The following is a 19870-nucleotide window of genomic DNA, read 5'->3' as shown; positions in this document are numbered from 1 at the left end:
TCTGGGCGTCTGCAGCCGTACTCGGTGTTCACGAACTACGTCTTGCAAATACTGCTCTAGATGGGGTTATGTTGGACAGCTCAGAAGAGCATCTGTCGTGGCAGTATCGGTAAAACAGAATCACGTCACTGGTTTTATTCATGTCCAAGTTATGCTACATCTCGATGTCAAAATTCTATTTCTGGTATCGATGAACCAACTCAAGGCATGTTGGTTGGTAGTTTTTTTTTAGTGAATCGAGAGTTGAATTTGAATCTTGGGGACTAAATTTGTTATTCAATTGAGGTCTTGGCAATATTTATATTTTGGAAAACTGTAGATAGTTCCTAGATAATTTTATTTGCTTTGTCGGTGAGTACATTATCATGGGATAATCTTAGATAGTTTAGGTTTTCTCTAATCACTTTTTTGTTTTTAGTGGAGTATTGGGGAGATTAAAATATGACAATTTATTTTATAAAGGTCGCTTCATTTAACAATTTCTTGTTGAAACTAATTTCTAAAATATTATTTTTTTGTAGAAAGAACAATGTCCGTTATAAAATTTGGAATACTCACCGTTAGCGACACGTGTTACAAAGATCCTACTAAAGATACTTCCGGTCCAAATTTGAAAGATATTATAACAAAATGGAGCCGATCAAGCGAAGTAACGTCACGGAAAATCGTCCCCGACGAAATAGACGAAATAAAATCCGTTCTTATAAAATGGAGCGACGAAAAAATTTGTGACGTCATTTTGACAACCGGCGGTACCGGTTTCGCTAAAAGAGACGTAACACCCGAAGCAACGCGTACAGTTATAGAAAAAGAAGCTCCTGGACTTAGTTACGCTATGATATCGAATAGTTTAGCGATAACGCACACGGCGATGCTTTCGAGGGCTGTATGTGGAATAAGATCACAAACTTTAATAATTAATTTACCGGGTAGTCGAAAAGGAGCAGCCGAATGTTTCGAATTCGTAAAAGACGCCATACCGCACGCGGTAGCTTTATTAAAAGACGAAAAAGTACTGGTAACGTTATTACACAAAACAGTCCAACACAAAGGAGCCGGAGACGGATCTGTACGTAGTCGAGTAAAAGTCAATAACGTGGCGTCGAGAATAAGACAATCGCCTTATCCTTTAATAGAAGTTGCTAAAGCCGCGGAGATCGTTTTCGAGAATTGTGTACCGATTGAAGAATCAGAAACTGTTTCATTTGATGAATCAATCAACAGGATATTAGCGGAAGACGTTTACGCTTTAGAACCGGTTCCGTTATTTAGAGCTTCGATTAAAGACGGATACGCCGTTATCGCAGAAGACGGCGCCGGTTTAAGAAATATCAAAGAAGTAACGGCGGCCGGCGACGCTCCGCTCGATCAAAAATTAAAACCCGGCGAGGCTGTAAGAATATCTACGGGAGCTCCCCTACCACCAGGCGCGAACGCCGTTGTACAAGTAGAAGATACTACATTGGTAAAAGCCTCCCCCGATGGTACCGTGGAAGTTACCATTGAAATAAAAGTACCGCCGAAATTGAATCAAGATATAAGAGAAATAGGCAGCGATGTACCTCAGAATTCACTAGTTTTGAACAAATACGATCGGATTAAACCAGCCGATATCGGGGTAATGGCGATGTTGGGTAAAACGAAAATTAACGTTTTCAAACGAGCTTCCGTCGGGGTTATATCGACTGGAAACGAATTAATAGATCCTAGAGGGGTAGCGGAAGTATTACCCCCCGGAAAAATACGAGACGCTAATAAATTTACTTTGACGCAAATACTTGGAAAATACAATTACGATCCGATGGATTGCGGTATCGTTAGAGACGATCCGGATTCGGTGAAATCGGCATTAGAAAAAGCGTTTTCTAGTAACGACGTGGTGATCAGTAGCGGGGGTTTATCGATGGGGGAATTCGACGTTCTCAAACAAGTACTCGTCGAAGATTTCGGCGCTAAAATACATTTCGCTAGAGTTAATATGAAACCTGGTAAACCGACGACGTTCGCCACGTTGGTTTATAAAGAAAAACGAAAAATTTATTTCGGTTTACCGGGTAATCCGGTATCGTGCGGAGTGACTTGTTTGTTGTACGTTGTACCGGCGTTGAAATACATGGAACGTTCTTCTAATTACAAATTTCCGATAATCCGAGTCGGCGGATTAGAATTGGTTAATAACGATCCGAGGCCCGAATATCACCGAGTACGGGTCAGCGTGGATCCGATTTCGGGCGAATTTAAAATGCGTTCGACCGGAAATCAGATAAGCAGTAGACTTAATAGTCTGGTAGGCGCGAACGGTTTGGCCGTAGTTAAGAAGGGCGTCAAAACGAGTACTTATAACGTTATGTTGTTTGATGATCTGTTATAACTTGTCTTTGTTTGTTATTTCACTATTTCGGGCAATAGAGTCCAATATCTCAGACCCCACGGTGTTTTTTTTACGTCCACGATTCACCCTTATTAAGCCGTACCGGCTCAAGCTGCATGACAATGGCCACTATTATATTAGTAAAGGCTGTTTAAACTCTGTCGAAAGAAATTTTTTCTACAATCGATACAAACACTACGACAAAAACAAAAACAAAAAATAGAAACCCCCGCAACTCTAGACCCCTCCATTTTGTTGAAATCTAACATCGCTTGGTGTTAGTTCACTTGTTTTTCTTCAATCATTTTCTCGACATTCTGACCGCTCTTTCTATCCTTTCTTAAAAAACAAACAGGTCCAGTCTTCATTCAAATTTTTCTCATCGTCAAGTTTTTTATGTCTATTGTGTAATTTGAGAGCCCGTAGTGCCCCACTTGACATAACCGAAGGTCGATGTCTTTTGAGAAACCGATCAGACGTTTTGGCTTGGACCTTCTGATGTCATTAGGCAAGCCAAGTGTTTGAAACGCGCTCGTGAGAGAATAAATGACGTGGTCTGAAATTTCATCCTTTCTCAGGTACCAGTGGCACTTCGGATGGTTCGTGTTGCCCATGAAGGCGTCATGGATGACCGTGTCCGGTTAAAAGTCTAGTCACTGGTTCCTAAAAAACAAACAGGTCCAGTCTTCATTCAAATTTTTCTCATCGTCAAGTTTTTTATGTCTACTGTGAAATTTGCGAGCCCGTAGTGCCCCACTTGACATTACTGAAGGTCGATGCCTTCTGAGAAGCCGATCAATCGCTTTGGCGTGAGCCTTCTGATAAATGACGAGGTCTGAAGTTTCATCCTTTCTCAGGTTCCAGTGGCACTCCGGATAGTCCGTGATGCCCATGAAGACGTCATGGATGACCGTGTCCGGTCAAAACTCTTAGTCACTAGTCGGATTTCCCGCGAATTTAATTGAAGCAGTTGTTTGATAAGAGATGCGGAAGGTTCATCTATGTGCGTCTTCGTTTGTCTCATACCAGGTGCCTCTATCCATCTCCACCGAGTCCGTCTTATAAGCAGACCGTTGAGAGACGCGTTAGCAACACTTTTGGGTACATTTCGCACACAAATGAGCTGAATCTTGCAGCCATCAATCACCAGTAAAACTTTCTCGCACTCCAGGACTAACCTATTGCACACCCTTTCGGCTTGCAGATCGAAAAGAGGGCGTTCCTGCACGTCCACAACGGATACATCGGTGTGGTAGCGATAAAGATTCACTTATTTTGGTGTGTGTCCTGCGCAAAATCCTGCTTTGGTCAAGCCATTCGTCCTGGTCCCACTTGTGTACCAAGTCTTTACATGACCAGTTGGTCTAGCGTGTAGACATTCAGCTTGTACGCTGTCCTCATGGTTTCGAATTGTATCGCTAGATACAAAGGTGGAAGACACTTGCGATACCGAGACACGTGAGGTGGACGACGGTTCCATACGCGAGATTCGAATATTCTAAAGCAGAAATGCGTTGTTTGGACCGTCTGATTGGAGTGCTACTATTTGGTTTAGACTTATAGGAACGGATAATTACATTGGAAAATATTTCAGTATTTCGCCGGGTTATAATCATAATAAAAATACGTCATTTTGGCGTTTTCAAGTTCGCGGAATCCATTTATCGAGGTTCCACTAGTCAGAAGTTAGTGGATGGGTTGGTTTTCCGGTTCAGCTTTTCGAATGAATAACACGAAATGATAGTTTCTTTTGATTATAAATAAATTTTCATTTTCCCAAGTTATCGATCAATTAAGATAACATAACCTAATCGATGATATGGGGAACCTAACCTAACCACCAAATGGAGCCGTTCAAAAACGTGAACGCCAATTGTTTTTGATATTTTCATTGTTGTAAGTCTTTTCTTTATTCACTGTTTTCTGAAAATCCCATAATGAAACGTTTCGTTTAATTTATAAATCTAGTTGAAAAAGCCGAATAATGATAAATGGATTTTACGATTACGAAAATGCTAAACTAACTTGTCGTTATGAGTCTGAACCGGCGGATACAGAAGTACAGAGGTTGTATTGTTATTTAAATAAAACTATTTTCGATTTCTACAATTTTTCTATATATTTTTCATCAATTTGATATTTACATCATTTTTAAATCACTGCTTTCGAAATAATCATACATACAAAATGAAAAAAAAAAAAAGTAATTATAGAACACTAACGTTCACTTTATAAGCGAAACAAGTGCTAAAACGCTTAATAAAAAAGAAGCCCCGTTTATCAAATATGTCTTCCTAAAAACAAAAAGTCTGATTAATTGTATTCACGAAATAAAAAATAATTTTCTGATAACAATCAGTGATACAGGTGCAACTCCTTTAAATTTTTTTACCACCCTATAGAGGAAAAGAATAAAACGAAAAATTGAAGCAGGACAATTGGCATTAAATTAATTGAAGAATGTCTAACAGACAAGGAAGTTATAATGAAAATTTTTTCAATATCGTGCAGTCAGTTTAAAATAAAAAACAATATTTAAAAAATTAAAAAGACAATCGAGTTTCCATATTATATAGGGTGTTCCGCATAAGCACCGAGCTGAAGTGCCAAAAATATGACAATTAGGGGCAATTTACTTCGACATCAAGTTGCTTTTCTGATGAATTATAGGGTCTCAAAGTAGAAAAAAAAAACAAATAATTCCTCCACTGTACACTGTATGAGACTACCAGGGGCATGGTAAGTAGAAGACTCATTACGGGTGACCTAACCTCAAAAGTTTCTTGTTTGTTAATTAATTTAAAAAATTTCATTCCAATACTCTTACTATTATGTAATTTTTCATGAAACTTTGTCATTTTTAAGAAAAATCAAAGTTTTAAATTTAAAAAGTTGCAGAAAAAGTTTTTATGTGAAAAAATCTACAAGAATAAAAAAGGGTTTTGAAATCAAATCGTCTATGGTTTCAAAACTAACAAATAAAAAACTTTTAAGATTAGGTCACCACTAATCAACCCCCTTATTGATATAAATTAATATAGAGCCCCCAATTCGTCATATTTCGGGCTCCCCTATACTTTGTATCGGGACATCCTATATAAGAATTGATTTGAACCACGTTGCTGGAATTTGCAAATAGTATCAGTTTATTTAGATACAAATAATAAACAAATTAGCTAGAAATAATATTTTCAATAAATTATTAAATTGTTTTTAATTATTTTTCTAAAAAAAAAAAAATTACAAAATACCGTTTACACAATTAGAGAACCAAAATACCTGAAAGTATATTCGATAATGTTCGAACGTTTATCCTAATCTTCATTTTCCGAATACTTCTGACTCAATTTAGACCCGTGACTTTCTGCAATAAATTCGTACACTGTTACCAACGAGAAATAAATTTTATTTCAATAGACGAGGGCTGTTCAAAAAGTAATCAACTAAACTATTTTTTTATACAATTATAGCTGGATATAGACAGTGAAACCAGTCCTGTTCTAAGTTTGGCGAATGCGCCAGTTATTCGTTGTTATTACGGCAAATTAGAGATTTTCTGGAAATCGAAGATTCTGAAATGTGTAAGCATATAAACTGGTAGGTCAGGGTAACAATTTGATACCATCGGGATGGTAAAAAATAAACCGAACGATGTATTTAAATAAATTAGATGAAAAGTGTTAGTGAATAGTTTAGTACTTAAGTGTTAGTGAATTTACATTTTGTGATTAAAAACTGTTAAATATAAACTATATAAAATGGCGATATTACTTTTTGTACAACCTTCGTACATTAATAAATAAAAATATTCGATTTAAGATGAAAAAAAAAAACGTTAAGAGATTTATCAATTTCAAAAGATTTTTGTTTTCCTAAGAAAAGGGATGAAAGTACATTTAAAGTGATGCGGAATCGTTCAAAAAATATAACAACCACTTAAAGGGAGTACCTTAGACATACATGGTGTTTATAAAAGGTTTAGACATACCATATCATGGTATGAAAAGTTTCCAAACTAACAAAGAAGCAAAACATTATTTTTTCATCATTTTCATTTTTCAACATGTTTATTTTAACCTTTTCAACCCTTCCAAATAATATTTTCCCTCTTTTTTCTCAAAATTGACGTATTTTCATCCACGATAACGTCCTGGTCTAACGAAAATCTCCCTGCTACAAGCAAAACTTTGAGGTTAGGAACGTCAACGGAATCCAGATCTGGTGGCGAAACTTTAAGGTTAGGAACGTCAATGCAATCCAGATCTGGTGAATATAATGGGTGCTCAACCGATATTGTGAAGTCAGATTTTGTGGCACTAACTTCGCATAGACTTTGTGCGTGATTCCTCGTGTAATATTTTTCTTTATCGGCGTTTACAGCCTCGGCAATCATCCGGATGCTCATTCGACGATCTACACGCGCTATTTGGTTGATTTTGGTAACTGTTTCCGGAGTTGAAACAGTCACAGGGCGACCCCACACATCTAGCGCGCCCTCTAGACGCGCAGTCTCGTTATTTAATAGCCAGACCTCGTATATACCTTGTGCCAATATTTTTTCGATTTAGGACTTCTATTGAATGAAAATAGAAACAACGAAAAAAATTTTTTTTGTTCACAAAAAAAAAAATAAAATTACTACAATAATTTATATTTATTGCGATTAACTTACTTTCTGCGGCTCTCTCTTCGGCCCTGGCTTTCATGCGAGTGATGAAAGCAGCTCCCTTGTTTTTCCTAAAGTTCTCGTAAGGGTCGTTCAAGTTGCACCCCACCCCCTTAAATTGGTCCTGTCTATCGCGAACGTCACCACCCGAAATCGGAGTGTCTATACCTTGTTCGTTAGCACCTAAACCACTCCCGCCCCAACCCATTTTCTTCAGCATTTGATGACCTTTGTTAGACGAATCCAATTCTTGTATTGTATTATGTAATAAATTAAGGTTACTAGAACGATAAAAACGTGATGAAACATCTTTGAATCACTTCGATCATAATAGAACATACTGTATATACAAAAATTTAATAATATAGAATAGCTGTAAACGCAAAAAAAACTAGACATAATTAACAGGAAATTACGATGAAAATTGATTAACTCAAATTATTTCTAGGTTATGTTCGTAACCTATTTTTTTTTCTTGGTTATATTTTGGTATAGTTTTACTTAAAAATAAATGATAAAAATTCATTTTTAATTATATATTCTTAACTGTGTAAGATGATAATCTAGATTGGAATAATATTATACAAAAGGAAAGAGACATTAATCAAATGTCAATAATAACGTTAATATTTTTATTTGGCTTTATAGTAATAACAAAACTAGCTCCTTGATTATATCACTTTAATGTTATCTAGGAACTAATAGTGAAAAATCACAGATAAAACATCACAGTTCAGTTAAATCATAGATAAAAAATCACAGTAAAGTGTCATATGTACCATCACAATCAAGTTGAATCACGGTTAAAACATCACAGATAAATTATCACCGATAATTTAAATCATAGATAAAATGTCATAGTTACGTTGAATTACAGTGAACTCAGTTAAGTTAAATCACGTTTAAACAACACTATTAAGTTGAATCATAGTTAAAACTTCACAATTACGTCGAATCTCAATAAAGTGACAGATAAAACTTCACAATTAAGTTAAATCACGGTTAAAACTTCACAGTTAACATAAATCACAGATAACATATCAAGTTTAAAACATCAGTGTTAAGTTAAATCACGGTTAAAACATCACAATTAAGTTAAATCACAGATAAAATATCACCTTTGAGTTAAATCATAGGTAAAACATCACAAATAAAACAAACATGATATTTCAGTTAAATTAAATCATGTTTAAAACATCACAGTTACGTTAAATCACTGTTAAAACATCACAAATAAAACAAACATAACATTTCAGTTGAACCAGAGTTAAATTTAATCACTGTCAAAACTTGACAGTTATGTTAAATCACTGTTAAAACTTCACAGATAAAATATCACCTTTAATTTAAATCACGTTTAAAACGTCACTGTTAAGTTAAATGACGGTTAAAACATTACAATTAAGTTAAAGTACGGTTAAAACTTGACAGTTTAGCTAAATCAAGTTGAATCACGGTTAAAACAATTACAGTTAAATTAAATCGCAGATAAACTATCACCGATAAGTTAAATCATAGATAAAACGTGACAGTTACGTTGAATCTCAATAAAGTGACGGATAAAACATCACAATTTAGTTAAATCACGTTTAAAACATCACAGTTACGTTAAATCACTGTTAAAACATCACAAATAAAACAAAATAAAAATAAACAAAATAAATAAAACAAAATAAAACAAACAAAACATCACAATTTAGTTAAATCACGTTTAAAACAGCACAGTTACGTTAAATCACTGTTAAAACATCACAATGAAACAAACGTAACATTTCAGTTAAATCAGAGTTAAATTTAATCATGGTTAAAACTTGACAGTTATGTTAAATCACTGTTAAAACTTGACAGTTATGTTAAATCACTGTTAAAACTTGACAGTTATGTTAAATAACTGTTAAAACTTGACAGTTACGTTGAATCACAGTGAAGTGATAGATAAAAGATAACATTTAAGTTAAATCATGAAAAAAAATTACGAAGAATCTTTCAGAAATATACGGGGTGTGTTTGACGAGAAAATGAATAAGTAGTGAAAACGACAAATTAAAAAATGAAAAAAAAAATGATGGATCTTGGTTTATTTATATTAGTGAATTAATTGACTTACCCAAAACTAGGTACAGTTGGGGAAATGGATCTTCTAATAGGAGATCTCGATTTCGACCTCGATCTTGTCCTACTCCTCCGTCTCCTTTCTCTTCTCGATTCTCTGTCGTTCCTCGAGTCTCTATCACTTCTCGAATCTCTGTCTCTGTCGTTTCTCGAATCTCTATCTCTATCACTCCTATCTCTATATCTTCTCCTCGGGCTTCTAGATCTACTTTTCGATCTAGATCTACTCCTCGATCTTCTGGTGGTGCGGTGTAAGTGTGGTTGGGGCGTCGGTGATTTACTCTGATACCTCCTTTTCGGAGGCGTCGGATCTTTTTCGGAAGGCAATACTACCGGACTCGGGCTCCTCGACTTTTGCCTCAGTCCCGCTTGTATAAGTTCGTCTTTTTCTTTTTTGGCAATATTTTTTGCCTTGTAGTATTCATACAAACCTAGTTTTTCCCAACCTTCGCTGTTTACACATACGAGACAATTTATGAGATATAAAATGATGAATAAATATTTTTTTAAAATGTACATTTTATTTAAAAAACAAAATAAATAAATAAAATCGGCTCTCTTTCGTATTGAAAATAAGGAGTTCCAATGTGATACGACGGGGGTGGTTTTTCGTATCGTAATCTGATTCATCGGAAACAAATTGGAGAAAAATAAACCGGGAGAATTAATTAGATCCTGTCGAAATGTAGTAGTTAAACTGGAAATAATTTTATAGTAAAAAAGCTCAAAGAATGCGAATTTACATACAGGTTGTCCCAAAAGTAACGAATAAAGTTATAGTAACAGAAGGATCTGATTAGAATTTGAGGGGTCACACTGTATAAGTTCAATAGTTAGAGATACCAACATTTCTGGATAATTAAAAAATTTTACTAAAAGCTAAAAGAGGTTGTAATGGAAAAATATTAAAATTTTTTAGGAAATAAACATTACAGATAATGAAATACGGGTTGTGCCAGAAAAATAGTTTTTGAGAAATTGAAATTTGTTAATTTTCTCAATTTTTTTCAAAAAATGTAACTTTTAAAAGTGATATACCGGTTGTCCCAGGAATAAGAACTTGATGAATTATACGGTAGCCCCATTGCAATATCTATAATGAATCCATTAGGAAAAACAGAAAATAAGGAGAATTTTTTATTGAATTCGAGAATATTTTGAGTAGTTTTTGAGAAATGTTAGGACAGAATATCAATTTGAGAGCTCACACTGCTGATGAGCAGAGACACCAATATCGAAAAAATTGTTTGGATTAAACTGGATATTGAAAAATTTTGCTAAAACCAAGAAAAAATACATTTATTTAATGGGTTCGAGGATATTTTGGGTAATTTTTGAGAAATTTTAGGTTAGAATGAGAATTTGAGGGGTCACACTGTATAAGGCTGATGAGCAGAGACACTAATATCGAAAAAATTGTGTGGATGAAAGTGGATAATGAAAAATTTTGCTAAAACCAAAAAAAATACATTTCTTTATCGGGTTCGAGGATATTTTGGGTAGTTTTTGAGAAATGTTAGGTTAGAATGAGAATTTGAGAGTTCATACTGTATAAGGCTGATGAGCAGAGACACCAATATCGAAAAAATTGTTTGGATGAAAGTGGATATTGAAAAATTTTGCTAAAACCAAAAAAAACTACATTTCTTTATCGGGTTCGAGGATATTTTGGGTAATTTTTGAGAAATTTTAGGTTAGAATGAGAATTTGAGGGGTCACACTGTATAAGGCTGATGAGCAGAGACACTAATATCGAAAAAATTGTGTGGATGAAAGTGGATAATGAAAAATTTTGCTAAAACCAAAAAAAATACATTTCTTTATCGGGTTCGAGGATATTTTGGGTAGTTTTTGAGAAATGTTAGGTTAGAATGAGAATTTGAGGGGTCACACTGTATAAGGCTGATGAGCAGAGACACTAATATCGAAAAAATTGTGTGGATGAAAGTGGATAATGAAAAATTTTGCTAAAACCAAAAAAAATACATTTCTTTATCGGGTTCGAGGATATTTTGGGTAGTTTTTGAGAAATGTTAGGTTAGAATGAGAATTTGAGAGTTCATACTGTATAAGGCTGATGAGCAGAGACACCAATATCGAAAAAATTGTTTGGATGAAAGTGGATATTGAAAAATTTTGCTAAAACCAAAAAAAACTACATTTCTTTATCGGATTCGAGGATATTTTGGGTAATTTTTGAGAAATTTTAGGTTAGAATGAGAATTTGAGGGGTCACACTGTATAAGGCTGATGAGCAGAGACACTAATATCGAAAAAATTGTGTGGATGAAAGTGGATAATGAAAAATTTTGCTAAAACCAAAAAAAATACATTTCTTTATCGGGTTCGAGGATATTTTGGGTAATTTTTGAGAAATTTTAGGTTAGAATGAGAATTTGAGGGGTCACACTGTATAAGGCTGATGAGCAGAGACACTAATATCGAAAAAATTGTGTGGATGAAAGTGGATAATGAAAAATTTTGCTAAAACCAAAAAAAATACATTTCTTTATCGGGTTCGAGGATATTTTGGGTAATTTTTGAGAAATTTTAGGTTAGAATGAGAATTTGAGGGGTCACACTGTATAAGGCTGATGAGCAGAGACACTAATATCGAAAAAATTGTGTGGATGAAAGTGGATAATGAAAAATTTTGCTAAAACCAAAAAAAAATACATTTCTTTATCGGGTTCGAGGATATTTTGGGTAATTTTTGAGAAATTTTAGGTTAGAATGAGAATTTGAGGGGTCACACTGTATAAGGCTGATGAGCAGAGACACTAATATCGAAAAAATTGTGTGGATGAAAGTGGATAATGAAAAATTTTGCTAAAACCAAAAAAAATACATTTCTTTATCGGGTTCGAGGATATTTTGGGTAGTTTTTGAGAAATGTTAGGTTAGAATGAGAATTTGAGAGTTCATACTGTATAAGGCTGATGAGCAGAGACACCAATATCGAAAAAATTGTTTGGATGAAAGTGGATATTGAAAAATTTTGCTAAAACCAAAAAAAACTACATTTCTTTATCGGGTTCGAGGATATTTTGGGTAATTTTTGAGAAATTTTAGGTTAGAATGAGAATTTGAGGGGTCACACTGTATAAGGCTGATGAGCAGAGACACTAATATCGAAAAAATTGTGTGGATGAAAGTGGATAATGAAAAATTTTGCTAAAACCAAAAAAAATACATTTCTTTATCGGGTTCGAGGATATTTTGGGTAGTTTTTGAGAAATGTTAGGTTAGAATGAGAATTTGAGGGGTCACACTGTATAAGGCTGATGAGCAGAGACACTAATATCGAAAAAATTGTGTGGATGAAAGTGGATAATGAAAAATTTTGCTAAAACCAAAAAAAATACATTTCTTTATCGGGTTCGAGGATATTTTGGGTAGTTTTTGAGAAATGTTAGGTTAGAATGAGAATTTGAGAGTTCATACTGTATAAGGCTGATGAGCAGAGACACCAATATCGAAAAAATTGTTTGGATGAAAGTGGATATTGAAAAATTTTGCTAAAACCAAAAAAAACTACATTTCTTTATCGGATTCGAGGATATTTTGGGTAATTTTTGAGAAATTTTAGGTTAGAATGAGAATTTGAGGGGTCACACTGTATAAGGCTGATGAGCAGAGACACTAATATCGAAAAAATTGTGTGGATGAAAGTGGATAATGAAAAATTTTGCTAAAACCAAAAAAAATACATTTCTTTATCGGGTTCGAGGATATTTTGGGTAATTTTTGAGAAATTTTAGGTTAGAATGAGAATTTGAGGGGTCACACTGTATAAGGCTGATGAGCAGAGACACTAATATCGAAAAAATTGTGTGGATGAAAGTGGATAATGAAAAATTTTGCTAAAACCAAAAAAAATACATTTCTTTATCGGGTTCGAGGATATTTTGGGTAATTTTTGAGAAATTTTAGGTTAGAATGAGAATTTGAGGGGTCACACTGTATAAGGCTGATGAGCAGAGACACTAATATCGAAAAAATTGTGTGGATGAAAGTGGATAATGAAAAATTTTGCTAAAACCAAAAAAAAATACATTTCTTTGTTGGGTTTAAGGATATTTTGGGTAGTTTTTGAGAAATGTTAGGTTAGGATCAGAATTTGAGAGCTCACACTGTATAAGGCTGATGAGCAGAGACACCAATATCGAAAAAAATGTGTGGATAAAACTGGATATCGAAAAATTTTGCTAAAACCAAGAAAAAATACATTTATTTAATGGGGTCGAGGATATTTTGAGTAGTTTTTGAGAAATGTTAGGTTAGAATGAGAATTTAAGAGCTCACATTGTATAAGGCTGATGAGCAGAGACACCAATATCGAAAAAAATGTGTGGATGAAACTGGATAATGAAAAATTTTGCTAAAACCAAAAAAAAAAATTACATTTCTTTGTTGGGTTCGAGGATATTTTGGGTAGTTTGTGAGAAATGTTAGGTTAGAATTAGAATTTGAGGGGTGGCACTGTATAAAGCTGACACCAACATTTCCAGCATCAAAATAAATTGTGTAGATGGAATTGGATAAAAAAAATTGTACTGAAACCAAAAAAAAATGTTCATAACAGAGAAAAATTAAATTTTGTTACAATAAACATTTCCGATACTATAAAATGAGTCAAAAACTGTATAAAAAATATCAAGTCAATATCGAAACTAATTTAGATACAGGTTGTCTCAAAAGTAAGAGCTCAACGAATGATATGGGAGCCTCATTGTAATATTTGTAATAAATTTATTAAAAACAAAAAGTAAATTGAAACATTTTTTTGCGTACCACATGGGAAATGTTAGGACAAAATCAGAATTAGAGGGTGAGTAAAGTCACCAAAAATAAAATGTAAAAAATGAGTAGAATTTCTAAAAAAACTTGAACAAACATTTCCTAATACCATAAAAAAATATAATTACATAAGATGGGTAGAAAATCGTATAAAAAATATTAATTTAGATACGGGTTGTCCCAGGAATAAGAACAAATTGAATTTTATGACAGCCCTACTGTAACAAAATTTTTGAAATAGAAAATTTAATGGCTAACAAGAAAACTTATATTGCACTAATGGAACTAACCTAAAAGGCTCTCCATAACCGACCTAGAAGGTATTTTGAATCCCCAGAAGAATTTTTCTGTCGCAGTGGAATATGTATACCAAGTTTGATATCGATAAACTTGTGAATAACTTGAATCCGTGCTTTGTTTAAAATAAAATCCTCAAGTAATAATGTGGATTATTTAAAAATTGATATTATCTACTATGGAACTCCTTGTGATAGTATAATGTGATAAGGAGAGCTGTGAATAACCTATTTTTACCTGTCTCTAGGCCTTTCGTGGCTTGGTAAAGAGTAGAAGGCTTCTACGGCCGCTAGAAGACGATCACTAGGTGGCGCTGGTGGAGGCAACCTAATATCTTTAGGATCTAATGGTTTATATGACGTTTCTTCCAACTAGAATAAGTGTGTCAAAATACCATTACGTAATTCAGTATAAAGATAAACAAATACAAGGAAAATAGAGAGGTTTATATCATTTTTAAGTTGAAAAAGAACATTAAAAATTATTTCCTACAAAGGAATCTGCTTTTTTAGTCGTTTAACTGTATTTATATCCAAAAATTAACATACCTACAATGAAAACTGTTTGGGAAAGGATTTTCGTCTTTTGGAAAAACATTTAACGAGGTTATCAATGTTATATGTTTAAAGTTTTTCTAATGCTGTAACCTTCTGCAAATAGAGAAAGATTAAGAAGACTAATTAACCAAATTTATAGACCTAGAAGATAATAAAAGATGTAAAAATATAGATGAAAAAACATGAAGAGCACAAGAAAAAAAAAGTAAAACCAGCCACCATAAAGATGAGAAAATGCAGTTTTGAAAAGGTGTAGAGCTTCAAGTACCACATACGTTTATAGATTTATAAGAAACAAGAATTTAAATAGTGAAACAGAGTTTAAAATAACACAAAGAAAACTTTGAAATATAATTAAAATAATATTAGTGCCAACAAAAGTAGATGCAACTAATTATAGACAAAGAATCAAGAAATAAGAAAACTACAAGACATAGTTGAATTTATATACAAAAATAAGACAGAATAAAAAGAGAAGCAATGGAATAAAATAAACGAAGAGCTCTAAATATACATGATAGAAATAGTGGAACTAGCATAATAAATAACTTTACGGGAAATAAATTGAAAAGTTCCCGAAGATATTTTGTATCCTTCCAATTATGTACTACAATATTAAGAGCTTTCGAAAAAATCCAGTAGACATCAATAGAGCAAAAAAAAGAAGATATTTTGTAGCAACTTTTTCAAATTACATATTCGATTCAAAAAGTGAAAAATGCAAAAATTATTATATAAATAACATAATTCCATCAGATGATATTTATTTGTGTAGAAATGAATCGCCATATAACACCCGATAACCTCATGGAAACAATAATTGAGATCAAAAGGAATTTAGTTGTAGTACGAATTATGTTAAAGAACATCCTGTCCAAGAAGGTGAGAAACGAATTAAATAGAATAAGAGAAAATAATTTACAGGTCCCGAACCCCTAATCATCATTCATGAAAGGGGATCTACTAAGTTAGACGCCATTGAAGATGTTAAGTTTTAGTATTTTTAAATATGTGACACTCCTTCATTTTTATTTATCAAAAACTTTCATTAACGGTGAAAAATCCAAAAATCAACCAATCTACGTCGGAGCTCTATTTTTAGATGGTGTTTCACTTTGTACTTTTGCAGAATTTTTGTATATATACCCTCGACTCCTGATTGACAAATACCTGACCCAGGGAATTCCTAGTTAAATTATTTTCGAAATCCCAAATCCCTTACAACTGATAACCTCTTTAATGTCCAAATAGCATACAATTGACTCAATCCATTCCGATACACTTGGTACACGTTTTATGAAAAACCAACATAGCTACATCTCTCTACCTGGCGGAGCTACGCTGCTATTAGAGATTCGACACGCGCACGCACTTCGTTTAATATTACGTTCGATTATTGTATTCCTCTCCACCATCTTTCTAAGACTAGTGTAGTGTAATGAAAAAATTAGAAGACTTTGAAGATAGTTTTCAAGAAACTAGTGATTTCTATCGATGTGTTTCAAGAATTTGATAAAGAACAAAATAGTATTGAAAATATTAGATTATTCTTTTCTATAAATAGAAAATTAAAAGCAGTCAAAAATATATTTTTTTAATGTTCTTCCTAACTTCAAATGGTATTTTACTTCAAATAAAAGACCAGTTTTCTATATTTTAATACTTGTATCGACAAAATAAAAAACGTTATAACTCAAAAAAAAATTGATCAACACAATTCGGTATCAGTCTTTCTAAAAAGTTTTCTATTCGATTATCGCACAGACAATGATTAACGTACCTTAACAAGTGGAACCATAAGTCCTGCAGGTAAATCATAATAAGGTGCAGTTGGCATCAGTTCCTCTAATTGCGGTTCCGGTATCACCGGAAATCCCGGAGGCGGTTTGGAAAAGTCAGGAAACATTCCGGGCGGAGGTAAATATCCAGGAGGTGGTTGGGTAAACGTTATACTTTCTATTCCATTTTGTGAGGAAGGTCCGAGCGGGGGTGGTTGTTGACATAAATCTGGTGTTGACGGAAAAACCGGAATGTTGGCATTGTTGGAATTGAAGCTGTGATTTAGAGAATTTTGTACAATACTGGGAGGCGGTACTGAAATATTCATTTCCATGTAGTTATCATTATGATGTGACGAACTTATCGTCTGTATTGGAAAGGCTTGAGTATTTGCTGTTGAAACTTGATTAAGGCTCTGTATATTCTGTTGCATACTTTCTAGAACCATTGGATTTGGACCAGCTAAAATATAATAATATCATTGATTGAATATAAGAGTGTTTTTGAAAAATACCTGCATTAACTGGTGGTTGAATCTGTGGTTGTGACATAGTCTGTTCCAAATTTTGCTTCTGTTGTTGCAAATCCATTATTTGTTGCATTGCGTGACACACAAAAGCTTGATGCTGAGCTTGATACCCATCGAAAGTATCCTTAGTTTGTTGTGCTAAAGCCGCTACTTCTGTTGTATATTTTGCTACTTGGTCAGCTTGATACTGTTGATAACTGATTAATGGACTTCGCATTTGTTCCAACGTCTCCGGTTTCAAATAATTTGTTTTAGATTCCCATAATTTCAATAATTTGTCTAGTTTTTGTCTTTGGTCTTCCCTTGCAGATATACTAGCGTTACAGAACATTGGAACTACTACCCTTTCTAAGGCATCTTTTAAATCAATCGCATTCTTTCTAGCACTGTAAAAATCAAGATTTAAACTTACTGATTCATAATTAAACATAAACCGGTATCTTACCTATGGTGTAACAGATCATTAACTAAATAAATTACATGTAATTTCTGAGAAAAAACGCCTGTCTGCAAAACCCTGGAAGTAATTTTAACATATATAAGATTTTCCTTGGATTAATTAATTAATTTCTATTATACCCGATAGTTAAATCACTGAAAAAATTATATAATGCTGTTTCATATGTATGGAATAAATTCAATTTTAGCGGTGAAATGTGAATGTGAAAAAAAAACGTGGAACAGGTCGATTTTTTTTTTTTAATAAAATCGGTCTAATTTTTATGATAAAATCGTCAAAATGTTCTATGGATATTGTTACCAACTTCGCCCTAGCGCCGGTCCTGCTTGGATATAGTAGAATTGTAAAATTCGGCGAAGGCGCCACCGTATATGAAATACCCAGAATTCGTTTGATATTTGTTTATATATCAAGTTTTTATAGCAGGTGGTCTATTTATTTATTTGTTTTGTTTCTTTTTTGAATTTTCAAAGACCATTGTTGCAAAATATATGATTAGTAATTGAAATTATATGTTTAAGCAAACTTATGTTCTAACAAAAATTAACTCATATGCTGCAAACTATAAACCATCCCCGTAATGGTAAATATTTTAGCAAACCATTTTTCAAAACACTTTTAACAATACAAAAAATTATTGCAAATTGATTTTAAGAACAAACTTTTTAAAATATTTTGTCACCCTACCAACCTCTTTTCTTAAAATTAAGAACAGGCAGAAAATCAGCGTATAGAATATTCCAAAAAATTCAGTTTCTATTGAGGAATACATGATAAAATAATAGAAAAAAGAAAAAAAACAAAAAAAAATATGAAAACATTCTGTAAATCTCAATATTTAAATGAAAGTATCTAAGTTGCAGGACAAATTATAAAATCCAAGATTTTTTAGGTTTTCCAGGACCTTTTCCAAAGTATAGGTTTTCCAGCATGAGTAGGAGCTCAGAACGAGATGCAATGCCATGCATCAAATATATTTTTAGGTACAGGCTCAGGGCAACTGAAAAGCCAAAACGACGCTCCAAAAAAATATAAAACTACTTTTTTTTACATTATTTATTTTCAAGTCAAAATAGTCTTTACACTACTAGCAGGTCATAACCATCAGAGTTTTCATCAGAGTTTTCATCTGCAGCTTTACCAATACAAGAATCTTCAACTTTCTGCCTCGAAATAGGTGTAAAAGATGCATACCTACTTTCGATCGAGGTATAAATGAAAATATATTTTTCCTAGCTAAAATTTATATATCATTGTACTTACTTATGTAATAAACATTCTACTATACATTGCGCCTTTTCCTTTGTAGTAGCATGTTGCAGAAACCACGATTTACCATTACTTATGCTATCTTTAGTACAACTATCTATTATGGGTTGTAAGATGTTGTGGATTTCTGTAAGGGATACATCGCATGTGTCAGCTTCTTTTTGTAAATCTGCAGTCTCACATTTTTTAACTGTCTGTTCAACTTGTGTCTGCTGTTGTTGGAGTAGCACGGAATGTTGGGCAGTTAAATTTTGTTCACTTTGTTTTATTTGTTCTCTTAGAGAATCTTGTTGTTTAGAAATCTGTTCGATTTCTGCTGAATGCTGCATTTGAGGTGGTGGAGTATTCCAAGAGTTTTCTTGATCAGTAATAGTTACTCCTTGTTGCTGTTGTTGTTTAAAAACTGAAAATAATATTAATTAAAAATGATAAATGATTGAAATCCTATTATGTATTTACTAGCTTGTTCTGTTGAAACTTTGTACTGATAATAATTATAATATTCTCCACCGTATAAGAATTGAAATTTAGGATTTCCTTTTTGTTTATTTTTGGTCATTAACTCGAATTCCGGGCCATTTCTAGCAACAAATTGCGCTAATTTATCAATAATATTTCGAAGTTCAGTATCTAAAAACATAACCTCAAATTATTTTAATATCGAAATTTGAAAAATAATGCACATACGGACCTTGTGGAGGCTGCGGTAAATCCATATTTAAAAAATGATCATAATTCAAATAATAGTCACTTCTTCAAGAAATAATTATTGTGCTATAATATACTTTCCTCAAATAGATAATTTCGTAAACGAGTTATGTTTGAAATCGAACACACATGCACGACTCAAAATTCCAAATTATTTTTAATTTCAGATTTAGTTGTATCATGAAATACAATACTAGTATTTATAGGGTGATTTGATTTAGTTTAATTATAAATTCTAATAATTATTGGTATAAATCTCAGACTGGCGTTAGAATATACTTAACTAAATATAGGAATGCGATCCACAAATTGCAGTGTTCAC

General features: G+C 33.1%; 2 protein-coding genes across 11 annotated transcripts in view; one reads left to right on the top strand and one right to left on the bottom strand.

The window, feature by feature from the left end:
- LOC130444582 (gephyrin) overlaps positions 1 to 4574 on the top strand; it is an 8509-nt gene extending 3935 nt beyond the window's left edge. For 6 of the 7 annotated variants that reach the window (XM_056779802.1, XM_056779803.1, XM_056779804.1 and 3 more), the window contains exon 2: positions 522 to 2612. In XM_056779802.1, coding sequence (XP_056635780.1) covers positions 530 to 2371 — 1842 coding nt within the window. In that variant the 5' untranslated portion in view covers positions 522 to 529 and the 3' untranslated portion in view covers positions 2372 to 2612. Of the gene's footprint in view, positions 1 to 521 lie in introns of all 7 variants that reach the window. The other variant, XM_056779799.1, reaches the window with a different exon arrangement.
- Positions 4465 to 19870, bottom strand: LOC130444580 (calcium homeostasis endoplasmic reticulum protein). 4 transcript variants are annotated; one of them, XM_056779796.1, is made up of 11 exons: positions 19532 to 19870; positions 19300 to 19470; positions 18835 to 19243; positions 17557 to 17628; positions 17097 to 17497; positions 16584 to 17020; positions 14484 to 14617; positions 9145 to 9600; positions 7044 to 7318; positions 5651 to 5735; positions 4465 to 4665 (listed from the first exon to the last, which is right to left on the bottom strand). In XM_056779796.1, the coding sequence occupies exons 1-10, from the start codon at positions 19554 to 19556 to the stop codon at positions 5686 to 5688; spliced, it is 2430 nt and encodes an 809-aa protein (XP_056635774.1). In that variant the 5' UTR covers positions 19557 to 19870; the 3' UTR covers positions 4465 to 4665; positions 5651 to 5685. The 4 variants fall into 4 exon arrangements, with proteins under 4 accessions (XP_056635774.1, XP_056635773.1, XP_056635775.1 ...); XM_056779795.1 differs by having other exon boundaries at positions 16584 to 17044; positions 19532 to 19868; XM_056779797.1 differs by having other exon boundaries at positions 4465 to 5735; positions 16584 to 17044; positions 19528 to 19868.

Source organism: Diorhabda sublineata, chromosome 5, assembly GCF_026230105.1.
Source record: "Diorhabda sublineata isolate icDioSubl1.1 chromosome 5, icDioSubl1.1, whole genome shotgun sequence".
Lineage (NCBI taxonomy): Eukaryota > Metazoa > Arthropoda > Insecta > Coleoptera > Chrysomelidae > Diorhabda > Diorhabda sublineata.
This window is presented reverse-complemented; position numbering and strand designations above follow the sequence as displayed.